Source organism: Pithys albifrons, chromosome 12, assembly GCF_047495875.1.
Source record: "Pithys albifrons albifrons isolate INPA30051 chromosome 12, PitAlb_v1, whole genome shotgun sequence".
Taxonomy (NCBI): domain Eukaryota; kingdom Metazoa; phylum Chordata; class Aves; order Passeriformes; family Thamnophilidae; genus Pithys; species Pithys albifrons.
The window spans coordinates 8,862,913-8,880,356 of record NC_092469.1 but is presented as its reverse complement, the minus strand read 5'-3'; the positions used below and the strand labels follow the sequence as shown (position 1 = coordinate 8,880,356).

At 42.1% G+C, this 17,444-nt stretch overlaps 1 protein-coding gene across 8 annotated transcripts in view; it reads left to right on the top strand.

Moving 5' to 3' along the window:
- Positions 1 to 17,444, top strand: part of ZNF423 (zinc finger protein 423) — a 280,821-nt gene that overhangs the window by 248,307 nt on the left and 15,070 nt on the right. For all 8 annotated transcript variants that reach the window (XM_071567599.1, XM_071567593.1, XM_071567592.1 and 5 more), the window contains 2 exons: positions 9,129 to 9,260; positions 10,834 to 10,949. In XM_071567599.1, coding sequence (XP_071423700.1) covers positions 9,129 to 9,260; positions 10,834 to 10,949 — 248 coding nt within the window. The remainder of the gene's footprint in view (positions 1 to 9,128; positions 9,261 to 10,833; positions 10,950 to 17,444) is intronic.

Genomic DNA, 17,444 nt, shown 5'->3' with positions numbered 1-17,444 from the left:
GTCTGCATAATGCAGAGGTGCTTAAGATATTTTCTTGTTTTCATGCAGATTCTTCTTTTTGACTGCCTTAAGGAATATCATGTGTTACTGCACCCTAGGATTCCTGACTTAAAATATGTCTGATAGGGGGGTTTCATTCTTTTGGGCATATTTGCACTTAACGAGCTTTGAGAGATATTCATGTCATGCAAAATCAGTTACCTATCTTAGCAAGCCAGACCTTATTTAGTCACCCTTGGTTCCCTCTATTTGCAATGGCATCTCATTTTGTCAGCTCCAATAACTGTTTTGTGTCCCTGAGCTCTGGCCCTAGTCCGTGGGGAAAGGGAGTGAGGGAGGGACCTCAGTGCAGGGGTGGGGGACAGGAGCATTTCTAGGCTGAGCTGTGGCATGTGTTCAGACCTTATATAAACAAGTAAGCTCTGGTGCAGTTGAGCTAAATGATCATGTCAAGATAGCTGGGTAACCACCATTTTTATTTTCCAAGAAAAAGCTGAGATGTTTCTGTGTTTTTGTTTGTCTGCATGTGTTTCAAAGATGGATTTTGGTCCACAGATTTACAACAATGCCATAAAGGATTGTTTTTTAACCAGTGGCTTTTTCTTAACAATACTGTTTCTTAATAAGAAAGTAAATTCATCTTTAAAAGAAATGCATTTTTTTAACCTGAGTAAGTTGGTGCAAACTGACCCAGTGTTACTGGGTGCAGTGTTTAGCCAGTGTCTAAGCGGTTTGGTGGTCTTTCACTTGCACTTATTATGTCCACTGCACCATTTCCCAGGTATCTATACTAATATAAGCTTTAATTTGACCATATCTTATACCGCTATAAAGTATATCCTCATTGCTGGATATGTATTTCCATGTTTATGCAGAATTTGCAATATCAGGATAAGGCCCTTCTCACCAGTTCACCTGTAGTCACTCAAGAGGCATTGCACCAATGCAGGAATAATGGAATTTTTCTTGACTGAGGCAAATAAAACTCCACCTTTCCCTCCACACCCCAGAAAACACACAAAAGTTTGACATTTATTGTATTTAGATGTCTTAAAGAACCTGCAGTGTTTCTTAGTTAAATTGTACATTTTGGTGTTTTCATTTTGTTAACTGTTCTGTTTTTATTTCTCCTTTTACCAGTTTTTCTGCTTCCCTGATGCCACCATGGGAGTGGTTAATGCCTTTCTCCTACTCTGTGCATCTCTGAGCACAGTTGACAACAACTGGCTTGTAGCCTGTCTGTCATGTTAATTATATACTATTAGAGACCATTAATCTGATGATTATTTACATGATAGATTTAAAGTCTATCGCGTCAATGTGTACTTGGGAAATTGCAATCTGAAGATCAGTGATACACATCAGTGGGAGTTTGCGTGTTTAAAAAAGTACTGTGTGCTGTCCCAGGCGTGCCTGCTTAGCTCAGGGGGCTCTCTGCCCTCACTTGCATCCCCACCCCAGGAACCTGCCTTTGAGCAGATGAAAATGCACCCAGAGTTGGCTTTTGAGCAGTGGCTGCAGGAAGCAGCTGCCACCCTGTGCACAGGTGCCCCAGGCAGGGGATGTTGGTGAGAGGGAAGGCTTTGGCAGCTCTCACTCACATCCTGGCAACTCAGGAGGCCTCTGTGCAACCACAGCCAATGCATGCTGGGACTGCAGGAGGTCTGGGTGCGATGTGGTGGGAAGGGGACACCTTGCAGCTCTGGTGGCCCTGGTGCTGGGTCTGGGGAATGTGCCAGCCCTGTCAAATGCGTAAAAAGGACTTTACACCCATTTAAACTCAGTTTAAAGCTTTGCATGTTTTAAAAGCACTTGGCATATTCCAGTGGGATGTTTAATAAGAGTATAATGATGTTTTAATTTTAATTTTTAATTTCACAAGAAGAATAGATGCCAAGTAGATACTAGTTATTGCTGTTTGTCTGTATTGAGCTCTTCGATGTGATATTGTCAGTAGGATGGGAGGATGAATATATTCCCACTGTGTAGCAATGCAGGGAGCTGCTCCCAGAGAAAAGAGTGGAGAAGAGACCAGGATTAATAGGGGATATTTAGGTTTCAGTGACACAACAGCATGAGAAAATATAGTGCACAAGGGTCTGTGTGGGCATGGGCCTGGATTCAGGGCTGTGTTACTTCAGTTCCATCAGGTATTGACAGTAAATTTGAAATAACAAAGCTGTGAATATTTCAAAACATTGAAATACACTACTTGAGTTGTATTCTTATTAAACTCTGGTCATTCGTGGGGTTCATTAGTCTGGACAAAGCTAGTTCTGTGTGTGGGTGTATGGGCTTGCACACTCAAAGGCAGCATATGTTTCTTTCCTTATGGATTCTGCATTTACACGGAAGCCAAGGGAGTTATTCCTTAATAGTTGATTAACTATTGTGAAGGAACAGCTAGACCTATCAGGCTTTAGTCCACAAAAAGTTTTAATATAGGCTATTGAAGAAGGCATGTTCAGAGAAAGGCTGATAAAGTGTGAAGTTACTGTGCTAAAGTATAGTGCATTTCTATAAGTTATCTTTATGCAGTTTTCCAGATTAATATCTAAATCTAAAATAAAGCTCTGCAGGCGCGTCCCTCTGGGGCTCTGCAGTCAGCAGATAGATGATGCACAACTCCATGAACTCCTTTGAACTTTCAGATTTTATTTTTCATGTAAACTAAAAATTAAGTTGATGAAGCTGGGCCTGGCAGCCCTATCTCGTGTGCCTGAGGCTCAGCCTTCCCCCTAGGAAAGCAGAGGAGTGGGGACACAGCCTGCAGGGGAGGGAGGCAGGGGCTCTGAAACAGCACAGGAACTGCCATTGCAGTCAGGAGGAAACTCCCTGAAATCTCATCCCCAGTCCCTCTGGGACCGTGCTTCTTTTTGATGGTCATTTTAATATTGCAGTGTACTGACATGTACTGGAGGCAGTGAACTTACAAGCTACCCTATAAATAATTTGGCATCTAATTCTGCATATTTTGAGCTTGAGGTCCCCTGAGATGATGAAAGAGTCTAAAGCCCGTTGTGTGGTTAGGCTGATTTAGCCTGGAAAAGAATACTTTTTTGAGGCCAAAGAAGTAAAGCACAAGAAACCTTGGAGTTTACCAGGAATCCATAGATACTTTCTCTAGCATCTATGTTTGCCAGCAAGTCCTGTGGCTTCTGTCTCCTAATATCTTCCCTGATTCCCCAAATCCCATTTCCCTTGAGATCTTCCCTACCTGGAGAAGAGTGATAGCCCCTTTGTGCTGATAGACCTTTGTCCAGGCTGCCTGTCCCTTGGAAAACTATGAAGAACAGAACTGATTTTAATGAGTCTTATCCAAAGCAAATGTAAGGAAAACCAATAAAAATACTGAGTTCCCAACATGCCTTTGTGTGTATTTTTGTTGGTTTTCTTTACATAGTTTCTAGAAAAATCCAAGCACCTATGTTATCATTTTTCATTAAAGTGATGTTTCTAACCACGGTGGACAGCTCTCATATCCCTTGAAAACTTATAATAGTAAAATTGTCATAAGGACGAAGCAGGAATGCAAGATTTTATTAAACAATCTTTGGCTCATAAAAGACATCAGTGTTGTGCCATTCTAGATCATATAAATATATTTCAAAGCAGAATCATATTTCAGCAGAGAGATAAAGCACAAAAGAATATGATTAGCGGATACCACATAAAATATTAAACCATCTAAGAAGGGGTGTAGGTGTATGTTTATCCACATGGGCAAGTCGGGGGCTGAGAGCAAGGCAAGATTTTGGCAATATATCAGTAGAGCCATGAGTACAGTTATCTGTGGCAATTTGTGTGTGTTTTGCAGTGGTGGGGGGTTTGGCATCGTTTCTCGCAGCACAGAGCTGGGTGTTTCCTCACAGCCACGCAAAACGCTGAGGGAACATGATGGGTGTCTTTAGTCTGGCAGAGTCGTCAAAGGGAGATATGAGCTTTACCTGGATAAATAAGTATAAATAGTTTTCTTTCTGATATGTGACCAGATTATTTTCCAGTTGATTTCCACCCAAGGTCCCAAGGGGGCCACAGATCAAAAAAAGATAAGGGTCAGTTACAAGGTTGAGCTCATTCAGCGTTGCCATAGTAACTGACCTCCAGCATCCCTGGGAGGACGGCACCCAGCTCCCCAGGTGACATTTCTGCTGCCACACCATCAATCCGCTGCCTTTCACCGCCTGGGCTGCCTAATCACTGGGGCACCGTGCGGCAGAGCAGCTCCGTGCCGCCGGCCCAGCCGGGGCAGGAGCATGGCATTGCCTCACCCTGCAGCTGCCTGGACGGCAAGGGAGGGGCTCGGCTTTGTCCTCCGGGATTAATTACAAAAATCTAATGGAGCAGTGTCGTCCAAATGGTTTGCATAGCAGGTCATGGGCTTCGGCAGCAATGGCAGTGAAGAAATGTCATCTGTACAGCAGTCATCATCTCCATCTGATGTGAGCATCTGCAAATTTGCCATCCCCTTATAGCAGTGTGTTCTCAGACCTTGGTTTTACCTCCATTGTTGGATTATTTCTCATGAAAAGCAATGGTGGAGTGTTGCCAGCCAGATGAAGAGTCAAAATGGTTCTCTGCAGGCTTTGTTTTGGAGGGGGATGTCCATCACTGTCATCCTGCCCTGGTTCCAGTCCCTTGCTCCTTCATAGCCACATGGAAAAAATTACAGAGGAAGCTCCTTCTTTTCTTATGTTATAAATTTTTCCCTTTGATTACTTATTTACTAGGAAATGAATTGCATAAACAGAATAGTTCCATGCAGTTTTCATTTTATTTCCCTGTGTTCATTCCAATTTCTTTTTATTTCTACTATAATTAGAGCACATGGCCCATTTAATTCTACCAAATTTATGATCTAATGGACAGGAGAAGGTTCTCTGTGAACAGTATATTAATGCTTTGTTACACTGAATCACAGTATTTCAAAGTTCATTAAAAGCACGGTTAACTCATGGATGTAATATCTGACTACAGGAAAGAAATTCCCCTTTATTGCCTTAATTTGCTGCAGTGGAGTAGAAATATAATGGTCTGGGATGCTGTAGTACAGGATGCATGTGTTGTTATCAGGAAAGAGCATCAGATTGTCTTACACAATCTCTCAAATTAGGACTATTGCCGTTATTCCATAAGGGAAAATTTTGCTTTATTAAATCAAGTTGAAGAGAGAAGTTTTAACTAACAGTAAAGACAATGTCATCTTGATTTTTGTTGCTGAAATCTCCTATTTGTTGGTATGATAACATGTCAGTACGTGACAGCGTTAATGCATACTTTTATATTGGCATTAATAAAGTTATAATTAGAAATGCAACTGATACAGTACATGGGTTTAATACAGCATTATTAATTATACTGCATCCTCGCCAGGAGGCTGCTGGTGTCGGTTCTCTTAGAGGCTTAGAGACTCATTGTAATATGTATTAAATGTACATTGCTGCAGCAGAAATAGCTTTATGGAGAACCATATTCCCACTCTAAAATGGGCAGAATCACAGTGTAAGTGCTACTAAGCACCCTATCAACATATTTAAAACTATCCTGCAAACGCATCTGAACTTGGGAACAATGAGCGACGTGCTTTGCCACCGCAGTTCAGCTGGGTCTGCGCAACCCACTAATCCTCACTAACAGGCAGTAAATTATGTACCTCCAAATTTATACAAATGCCTGCCTTTGACATCAGTGGGCACCACCCAGGTTTCACCTTCAGGATTCAGATAATCAGCTCTCATTCCTACTGGCTTCCCTCAAGACCAGTATGGAAATAAGTATGTGTCTGCCAGGGATCAAATGCTTTTGGAGACAAAAGTAGGTACTGAAAACATTACAGGATACTATCATCTCCCCATGATACTTTTACACAAAGCGCTCTGTTCCTCTTTTGGCCTGACATAGTTTCAGCCTGACAGAATCCAGCAGGCCTGCTTGTTTTAAACAAGAGCACATCCTATTATTTTTTTGAGAAATGAAGTGTAAAATTAATGCTTATTATTTTGAGCTCAGGAAAAAAAAAGTGCCAAGAAACTCAAGATTCTTGTTTGCTGTGCTTTGCTCTTTTAGTCCTGTAATCAATTGATCCCCACACAGATACACTTACGAAGAAATGGGAGAAGATCTAGCATAACAAGCTGTAAGAATCTGCATTTTCATTTTATTTTACAAATGAGAGGGGCTGCATAATTCACTTGAGTTATGTAGGTCTCTCATAGGTGCTTGTCATGTTTAAAAAAAAAAGTGAATAAGAATGAGGGAAATGATAGGTTTTCTGTTGCTAACACCCAGCACCACACATTTGACTGGAACATTGGCTGTCACGCTGCATTGTCAAAAAGCCTCCTTGCATGTACCTATATGATCTTATATAATTCAAGGAAGTTATTCTCCAAAGGTGACTGAGTATCCTTATGCATGTGCTGTGTTTCTGTGTAAAATAATATACTGTAAAATGCCATAGAGAAGAGAGTGATTATAGCAGCAATTCTATCTATATCTTTGGGCATTTTCATATTTTGAATACACATGCATGAAAAGAGAAACGTTTGTCATGCTAACCATGGTACTTTTTCCCCCCTTTTTTCCTTCTGGATGGTTTTATAGACACAAGAAATACATAATGGACTCCTGTGGGAGTGGAATAAAAACCCCCACCGGTGAGGAGAAGGCCTTATAATTCAGAAGTGGATTTGCAAATCAAAAGGTCTTGCCTCGAGTGGGATAAATTTCCAGATCTGCAGGAACCCATTATGTTTTATTATTTTTCATTTGAGTTTTAGTTTGTTTGTTATGGGTTTAACTATTTAAAATACTGCAGGGATCAGCCAAGAAAATACACAATCTCTGTTACCTAATTAAACATACCAAGCTTGAAAGAATATACTTCAATTGAAATGCTGAGCATTGTTTGTTTGTTTTTAAATTTTACTCAAATTATAAGAATTTAGGCTGCAAAAGGAGCAGCTGTCTAGTCATCAGTATGTGTCTGTCTGTATTTATGAACACATGTGCTCACACAGGACCACAGGCTGTACATGAATCACTGTTTTCCAAATACCCACTATGTAGAGGGTAGAAAATTAATGTCAAACATGATTTCTCTGATTTACTCATAGAAGGAATTTGTTCCATTCCCCCCAGTACCTGCTTTGTCCTCTGCAGGTCTATTGCAGCATTTGGTTGCTGTACACAGCGGTGTGGCTGGGCATGCTCAGCATGAGGCACATCATGTCCCTTCCCTTCTCTCCTCCCCTCCAGAACAGATTGCAGAGATTGCACAAAGCCAAAACTTTTCAGGCAGGGGACTGATGGGAGAAGCCAGCCTTACACTACAGCGAGGGGAGAGGGCCAAGTTTGGCAATGCATACATCAGAGAGGGCAACATGCCCGTCTGTGGTGGCTGCCCAAACAGAGCACTGAAAACCTTGGGGCATTCTAGCAATATCCCAGTCCCTGGTCATGACTTTCCAGGGAATTTGTAGAGCTGCTGCCATGGAGCTACAAGCCCTTTCATCTTTCTGTTCCTGACTCCTTTTTCCCTTTCCTTTTCTCTTTTCATCTTCTTCCCAACCCACCTGTTTACTTCTCCCCATCCTGCCTCCCCCTTCCCCACGGCAGCTCCAGTGCTGGCACTCGCCGTGGGCACCCTGTGCATGGTGGAACACACATTGCCATGAGGGTTTCCAGAGCCCACCCGGCCTCGAGGCAGCACAAGCAGCTCTCCACTGCATGTGCTGCTGCACGAGGCACTGCATGGAGAATTGTTTTTTGTTATTTTTCACACTGCACCCTTCAAGGCCCACATGCTCTGGGAATAACCTCCAGCTGCAAACATGCCAGGTGCCCAGGTATGGGCTGTGCCCAGCATCCCACAAGTACAGTCCTGCTGTTTGCCTGCCCTGGCACATAACTCACCACCTTCTTTGAGTTCCTGAGAGTACCAGAGGCTTTACAGAAAACAATAATCTCTTTTTTACAGCCCCTTTAAAGATAGAAAAAGCTAATTTAAAGCAACCGTAAGTAAAGACAGTGCTGCTGACAGCTCATGTTGTAAGATCCAAATGTATTTGTCAAGAGATTAGTTCATGGTATAACATAGTAATTTCATAGCTATCTTGGAACTAAAAATTGAAATGGTGGTATTTGAAAATGTGTACAACAAAAGACAAAATTTATTTAGTTTTTAAAGTATGTTTTCATGAGAAGTTCATGTGCTGCCACAGTGAAGGAAAGACATATTTTCAGGAATTATTTGCATAAACCATCCACAACTAAAAAAAAAATTGTGGTTGTTTCTGTTCTATATAAACTGTATGTTATGTTGTCTCAATTTCTGCTACTCCTTCACTTCAAGAAAACCAAAGGATTCTTTAGTTTTATGTGTGAAAATTGCTTTATTATGACTTCAATACCTCTAAAAAAAATCACCAAAACCCACTCAGAACCACAAACTTCAGTAAACAGAGAAGTATATCATACAAAAGTGGTAGGTTTGAACCAAGAGTAATAATGATTGTTATCTGCCTGAGTTCAGTTAGAATATAGAGGCATTTAAAGTGGACCCTGTGTATCAAGATATATGATATGGAAATTACACTTTCAAATTACACTTGAATACCTTCAGTGGTCTCTCTTCACCTTGGAAAATGCCAAGAGATAAAATTTAGGTTGATGTTCCGCTGCAGGCTCCTGCTATCTCAAATAGTTCCTTCCTCTCCTCTATGTTTGCAGTGTAGTCTGAGCTGAAGGCAGCATTTCAGCCCTCTGTCAGTGTTGGTGGTTGAATTCACATTATTAAAGTAGTTTTAAATGCTGTTTGACTTTTTAATAATATATACCCAGAGCTGGGCTGCTGTCCCTTTGTGGCAGGATGTGAGATGAGCAGTGCTGTGTTGTCAGGGGAGCAGGTGCCTGAATTCCCGGCAGGCTGAGTGCAGGGCTGCTTTCACTGCAGCCAAAAATGAGCACCCCTAAACGTGGCTGGGGCACCCCTGAACGCTCACCCTGCTTTGGGGCTGGGGGTCCTTGAAGCCGTGAGCGCCGGCACAGCCGCTCCTCACCAACTGCTGCTGCATCCCCGATGCTAATCTGCTGTGTCACTAACAAGTTGTATCATTTGAACCTTGCAGAGGAAGGCATCAATCATGAGTGCAAGCTGTGTAACCAGATGTTTGACTCTCCGGCAAAGCTCCTGTGTCACCTGATTGAGCACAGCTTTGAGGGGATGGGAGGCACATTCAAATGCCCTGTTTGTTTCACAGGTAAGACAGGGAGGCCAAGACAAGCCTCAGCGTGCATGGCTAGATCCAGAAATGACACTCGGGGGATTTGTGAAATACTGTATTCCTTTCCTCAGGAAAAAGAAATACTGTGCTTGGAAATGTTCAAATATCGCCTGTCTGAGGTTGGGGCTCGCTCTGACAAGCAGCACTGTGGCGTTTGACACCGAGCAGCACTGCTGCATGCAGCAGGCTCTGCATGGCCCCCACCATTCAGAGCCTTTACATTATACCTTGTGGCTCCAAGGTGCCATGTGTTTCCAAGTGCAGGACTTGAAAAGTATGGACTTTCTCTTGCAAGCCCTCATTCACTTGAGCAAGGACCCTTTAATGGCCAGGCGGTTCATGGTCCACTCACAGTGCTGACACTCTTGGGAATAAAGGTTTGCTAAGACCAAATTGTACAACTGTATGGTTTTGCCAGCTGCTCTCTTGGAGGTTTCTTTAGCCCTGTTTTCTTACAGTGGCACATTTCTAACTCCTGTCTGAGACCCTGCTATGTATTCCTTCCCTATAGATCATTTTAAGCTGTCTCATCAGTGCAAATGATCATGGGAGATCTTGCTTTTCAAGGATCTGCGGGGTGCATTCTAAGGGCTGCCTTTTATACTCTCTTCAGAAAAATAGTTAACATCTACATTTCCAGTCTACTTGAGAGATGGTGTGGACCTGTTGTCAGTAAAGAGACATGGCTGCACCTGTGATTCCTTTAACTTTGATGGGAATAAGGTGAACTCATGATCTCTAGGGTTTGGTCCACAATTTGAGAACCTGTTTTTTGTGTGAGCTTGAAGTTAATTTACCTTTTCCTGAAATGTGCTGTGAAAAAACCTCTTCGGATGAACATGTTAAATTCCACTAGAGAAGCCATTTTCACATACAGTTCCATGTAAAGTGACACAAAAATGGAATGAGATAAATTTTTTAACTAGCTAAAGCTGTGGTTCAGTATGTTCCACTTCCAAATTTCCCATGATAAAGTCAGAATAATTTTCAAGTTAGAACCATAATGCAGATGCTGTGATATTTGTGATGTTAAATCATAATCCTTTTTTAATATATACTGAATGGAAAACCTATTTAAAAGGCCTAAAAATTGTGGCAACCCTGCCCTTTCAGATTCACATGTCTGCCAGAAATGCTGTTCTGGGCCACGTGTCTTCCAGACCAGCCATCAAGGCTTCTCCTGGCCCAGTTGTCCTGCATTAAAAATGCATCTGATGCACCTGCTGTGGGCCCAGGGCTCCCCACGGGAGTGGTGACGTCCTCTCTTTGGTCTGATGACTGAATTCTTCCAGTTACCCATGGACAGTGTTAGCTTTATGTGAAATATCAAAAATCCATACAGGATTTAGAGTCTGTTAGAAGTAAGCTGACTGTCAGCCTGGAGACTCTAAATTGACTACTTGTAAGGAAATTCTGCTGAACAGAGTGTATCGGCACTTCCCTGGCAGATATCCTTGGACTTTTTACAATTGCAAAGACTCTGAAGTGTAGTTCAAGACCTGATGCTTTATATGAAGCAATCCTAACTAACTGTGCTATGTTGTTTCAGTTTTTGTACAGGCAAACAAACTGCAGCAGCACATCTTCGCAGTCCACGGGCAGGAAGACAAAATTTATGACTGTTCCCAGTGCCCACAGAAGTTCTTCTTTCAAACAGAGCTTCAGGTATGTTTGTAACAGGAGTAAAAGTAAAGCTAAAGCTGTTGATTTCTCTGTGCAATCATCACCCTTGTCCAGCATTTAGAAAAGGTACCTAACCTTAATATGGTCTCTTCTGCCTTAAACAGTCTCTCAGTCTCCTCCTGCCTCCCTGGGTGCTTTGAGGAGAAAAGGGTCTCTGAGCATAGCTGGAATAAATAAATAAATAAGACAAGACAGATATAATGATTTATGATTATTTCTCTTGACAGTAGCGTTGCTACATCCTTACATGTCTACGTCAAACACCTTGTAAATAATTTCTTTTTCTCTATTAATAATTTAGGGACTGATTAACATACAAAGACTAAGCAAATGGTAGCTGCCCCATCCCCTTCTTCACTGTTAAGTCAGAAGTAAAGGAATTTTCACTACAGAGGTAGGAGAGCAAAGCATGGGTGCAGGTCCACATGATGCTTAATTAGAGGCTCCACCAAGGCAGTAGCACATGAACAAGCTGCAGATTCTGCAAACCTGGCCTTACATATCAGTTTTCCTGGGAACTCTGGGGGCTGCAGCCACAGCAGTTGCAGCCTTCACAAAGCTGGTGCTTGGCCCAGACCCATTCCTGGCTGCAGGAAACCTTCTGGAGGGACCAGACCCTGATCTGGGCATGCTGGTGCAGCCACTCTCTGGGCCCCTGGCCCCAGAGACCTCCTTAGAGCCATGGCACTGAGGGAGGCTGGGGTTTAAATCACACTGATACCTCTAGTGCTAAACCCACACAGACACTGAAACCTCCATGTGTGCCTGGAACCTCCTGGGGAATGGAGCACCAGAGCCTGCCCTTCCGCAGAGCTCGCAGGGAGGTGCCCCCCTGGTTGGCCCCACACGTGTCTCACCTGTGTAGCATGGCCACCAAAATACTGCTCCTATCCCCTGGGAAATGGGGTCTTTTTATAGAATGGTACCATATGCCTCATTTAAATCTATTAGCTTTATAAACCATGATTTACTTAAACTTTGGAGGGTTTTTATTTATCTTGCTGAATTCCCAAGCTGCTGCCTCTTGTGTTGTGCTGTCATGCTGTGGAAGGATGGCTGATCTTTTCACTTTGTTGATTTTATTTTTTTTTCTCCCAGGGGATCTCTTCTTTCCCTTGTTCTAGCGACCTGATTTGCATAAGTGTACAAAAGTTTTAACTATACCTTGTTAATATTTTAATAAAGTCAGCAGATTTTGGGGTTGTGTGTACTATGAACGTTTTGTGAAGGCGGCAGTGGCTTACAAAGCCAGCTCTGATTTTTCCTCCCATATTTCCCTTAATGTGGTGTTTGGTCAAAATGCCAGTACAGTTAAAATGGGCACACTGGCTTCCTAGGTCACTGCATTAACCTTTAAAATCAGATGATCGAATAAAGAGAACCTGGTTAAATTATAGTCTTAACAGTGGCCCATTTTTAGCAATTAAGAATTTTAATTACATAGTGTTTCCATTCTGAAGTTTTTGTGCCTTGCAAAATTGCAGCAAATGTCAGCTTTAATCAGATCAATCATGATTGTAATTTTCCAGTTTTTATGCAGAATTTTCGTGCACTCAAAATTTTTCTGCTCATAATAATTACATGAGTAGTTTTGAATGGTGTTGGCTGAATGAAAATTCAATACTTAGCTGCACAGTTTTAGTCTTTATTTCAGTGGTGACTCAGAAGTGTGTGTGTACTTGATGCCAGGGAATTTACTAATGCAAATATCAGAGCCAAGGAGGACACAAAATGTGTGTATAAATCAGTTAGAAATGCTCAAGACTTTTGAACCAGTCTGCCTTGGCACAGTTATCCGATTCGTTTTTGATGTGTAAGCTGCCTGCTCTAAATTCCTCAACTCTTGGTTATATTTTTGTTGAGTAATGAAGATTTAGTATTACTTTAGTGAATCAATTGTTCAACTGCTAGTTAGGGTTAAATCTGCATAAACTTTTCAGTCTCTAACTATGCAATTATTCTAATGTGGGCAAATCACCTCCATCAAAGGGTTCTGCTTGATGGATTGGACTTTTCAGTTCTGAACTTGCTTTCCCACTGGCGTAAAATAACTAGTATCAAAATCTGAACCTACGCATTGTTTTACTTCTTTGTATTTCTAAGTGAAACCTCTGAAAATACTTAAAAAAATTGAACATTCAACTACTTCAAGAAGAAATTCAGGGAGGTTGCTTATAGAAAAGCACAAAAAGCAAGGAGGGTAGGGAAAATAATAGAGCAGAGAGAAAAGGTAACTTTTGGACAAGTCATGGAGTGGCATGAATTAGCCCTGCTGATTTGTGAACATGTCTTTTTAACAGTCAGGGTAAACACCAAGTAAGCCCAGAAGGCACATGTGTGCCATGTGATGAGAAATGTTGCTGCTGTAATTGCACTTCTAGTGCCTGGTGGAGACATTTTGTTGGTATCAACACTCTGGAAGCGACCAAACCCTCTAGTAGTGCTGCTGAACTAGCAGTTGTATTTTAATATAGGTTTATGCTTTGAAGTTTACACCATCTGATGGAGCTATAAGACCAAGGCTTAAGAAAGCTCTGAGGAACTGAGCTTGCTTTTTTAACAGTGGAAATTTTGGTGAGAATCTGGAGCAATGAGTCAGTAAGTTTGCCTTGATACTGCCACAAGAAAAGAGAACAGAATGCTATTTAACTTCTTACAGTATCTCACTGGAAATAAGGAAAGAAAACATGGTAAGGTTAAGTACAAAACACAAAGGAAACAGTATGTATGATAACCCCACACACCCTTAGGGCAGAAGAGGAAAGGCTGGCAGCTCCATGTTTTTCACATCGTCAGTCTATAAGATTGACAGCTATGAATATAATAAAAATCTCCTGGAAAAAAAGTAAATATATAGCTAATACATGAGGCTATGGCATTTCATTCCCCCTACTGAGACATGCTCACTGAAACAAGTGTAGAGGTGGAGGGTTGGAGGCTCCTCACATGCAGGGCAAAGGGAGCCCTTTCAAACAGAGCCCCATCTCCAGGAGCTGTGTTGGGAGCTGCCAGCCCCGCTGGCATTCCCACCCCTTGGAAGCAGCCAGAGCCACCACAGCACACGGGGCACCCGGACGTGGGAGATGAGGTAGCTCTTTGACAAAACTGAAATTTTGATCTTTACTATTTAAAACATAGCAGGGAATCCTGCCAACACTGAAGATGGGTCGGAAATGATGACACATAGTTGGGTGCTGAGAGTTATATTTGTGGTGTGATTCACAGCAAGGAGAGATCCCTCCTTGTTTGCATCGAGAATTGCATTAAGCAAATTGTGACAGAGCAGCAATTTTCAGAGGAAAGTTAAGGAGTATTTTTGTATATTCTCTTTTGCCACGGTGCTTTTCCAAGGAGCCATCACATAACCGGTGAAGTATTTGTATTTAAAGGATTAGTTCCTGCTGTTTGCTTGTGTACTATTAATCATACCGTTTCCTCCTAAATGATTACAATTGATGAAAACTAAGGCAAGGGATATAATAAACAATGCGCAAATAATCCAGGTACCAAGGGAGCAGGGTACCTGCCAGGTCTTGCCTAGCACAGGTGTTCAGGTGTTTTATTGCCTGCTATGAATAAAGGGCTTCCTTTTCTGTTCAGATTTGGAGATATGTCAAACCACTAAATTAAGGGAGCTTCACTGGCAGAATTTGCTGTCACTTTAAGTGCCCAGTTTCTTTAAATGTACACATATCAAAAGGAGAATGGCTACTATGGCTCATTGGCTAACCCTGTGGTCTGTCTCCCCTCTCATTTTATTTTATGTGAAAAGCTGGCAATTTTCATATATCCATAAACAGGCATGAGCTGCTGCACAGAAATTGCACTCATTATATTAATAATGATTTACCATGAACATCCTCCAGGGGCTTGATTTGGTCCACATCAAAGTCCTTGGGATTCTTTCTGCTGATTACAGCAGATCAAGCCCTAAGCAGGTTTTCTTTTTTTTTAAGTCTGCTTTTAATGTCAGCTGGATGTTAGATATGCCTCCTGTAGAGGACTGCAACCTGCCCAGGCATGGTGACACTGCAACCACCCCACAGTGTGATGTGACCTGATGGGGGACATGAAGAGGCTGCTCTGTACCTGTGCTGACCTCCCTGGGAGTGGGGCAGTGAGGAGCAACATCTCCAGCTGTTTGTGCCAGTGGTCCTTTGGGTCATCTGGGTACAAGAGTGTTCCCTGAAGCATGGAGGAGAATGAGCCTCTTGGCTTGGCTGTGACCCACCTGCATGCAGGCAAGTCTGCAGGGCTGAATCTACGGGCTCACTTCACCACCAACAGCCACAGCACTGAAGAAAGAATTAAGCAATTTTGGGTCTCTACCCAGCTATTCCAAATCTTTTAGGGGTTAATATCTCCAGCTCCTATTTGAAAAATGGACTTTGCCTACTTTCTGGGGGTATAAGAAAGCTTACTTAAACAGAAGACAGATCTTTCTTCCAACCAGCGCTATATCCTTGCAACATTGCAGTATCTCAGTGCTTCTGGGCAAATCTATGGTATCTTGATGCAGTTGTAGAAAATGTTTTTTCCTGTAAGAGTGTGTGGATGGCAGGACAAATAGGACCTGAAATGCTGCTCTATCTCAAGGTAGTGCTTCCTTTGATGTAACTTTTGCTATGTATCAGAATTTAGGTGTGACTTGGATAGTAAATGCCAGGAGCTTCTTACTGGAAACATACCCTGAGCTCTTCCTAAGTTTCATACCAAGCATATAGAAAATAATGTGTAGAATTAATCCACTGAAATAAAAATGATTTTTTTTCTTTTAAAACCATTTTTTAATCTTTGTATTTTGGTTGTTGATGGGCACTTAAGAGTCTATTATCTATCTTTCCCTCTTTGTGTCTTTCTTTTTTTTGTTTTAAAATTTTTTAAATGTTACTCCTCCTTTCAAATCCTGAAAATGACCTAGTCAGTTATTCTAGCAGATTTGGCTAGTGTTTTTTAAAAAAATGTTGCTATGGTGCTTGGAGTATTGTTAAATTTTAATTATTAGTAGTTACAAAGCTAATAAATTACAAGACTACCAAAATCTATTCCAGCCATATTGCTGTGTTTCATTCAGACACAGTCAGATAATTATAACTAACAATAATTAAAAATTAAAAGTGCTGTAGGCACATACCCATCATGTTGAGTCTGCCTGCCTGAACGTTTTTTATGGACTGCAAAACCACAAGTTTTATCTCTGATCTGTTGTCACAGCAGGGAAGTTTTACCTATTAGGTCTCTAGTTTTCAATATGTGTGTTTAAATTTGAGGGAGGAGGAATACATGGCTGTTTAAAAATTTGGGGTTAGGAACAGGCTCTCATGAAGATCAAAGCTGAGAAATACCTTTGTAGGCTATGTGGGGCTGTTGGTGGGTCTGCAGCAGCTGCAGTTGAGCTTCTGGCCGAGGGATGCTGGAGATTTCCTGGGCCTGACATCCACAGAAGCTGATGTAAGAGCAAGGGCTGTTCATGCTCATGCACCTATGTGAGATTTGTCAGCACCTCCTTCCCTGGCACACAGAGGTGATGTTTGCTGCGTCTGGGACTGGCGATGCTGTTGGAACAGCAACATAATCCAGACAGAGTGGCCTTGTTGCATGGCCACCTCTGCTGCAACATTTCTGATGCAGAAATCTTGAATGCCCTGTGCTTGATGTAGTGACAAGGTGTAGCATTTTTTTCATTTGGAAGGATGATTCCGATCAATATATTGCTGCATCTCTGTCCTCTCTGAGGTCTCTTCAGTGAGATGTAGATAGATCTCTCATGTTAGATGATGAAATGTCTGGCACTGGAGCAGCATGGCCTATAACAAAAAACCCTCCTTCATTTCTTACAACATTAACGCTGTTCCGTGGCTGGCCCTGGCTAACAGAGTGTCTGCAGCCACATGAACATGTGCAGAAAACCCAGTAGCGATGCAGAGTGGGGGAAAAAGAGATGGGAGCCAGGTGAAAGGCATCGTTTCAGTCATTAATGCACTTAAGCGCACCCAAGTGTCAACATGTGTGATCAAGTGTAAGGAGGCATGTCGTTCCAATGTGGCAGCGCTGGCACACAGAAGGGGCTTCCTACAGCAGAGATGGCACTTGGATCTGGTGCTCAGGCTGCCCAGCTAAACCCGTCGTTGCCTGTCATCTATGCCCTAGGGCAAGGGTCCAACCAACTTTTGCGTAGGCACCATGCCATCCCAACAGATGGGCAGGAGTGTAAGCTGCCAAGAGACAATGTATATGCATCAATTGTGTTTATTGAAAGCACAATTCCTGGCTGGAAATGTCCAAATGTCTATTTATTTTGAGATAAGATGCCTTTAGTTAATGGATATGGAAATGCAGCTTAGCTTTGAATTAATTACTTTATATACATTGTAGAATATAATGCAGACATGCAAATTTAAGATGTGCTGATTATGAGGAGCTCAGTTAAAGGTCTGTCATGACACAAGAGTCCCTCCTAAAATTGACTCAAAGTGC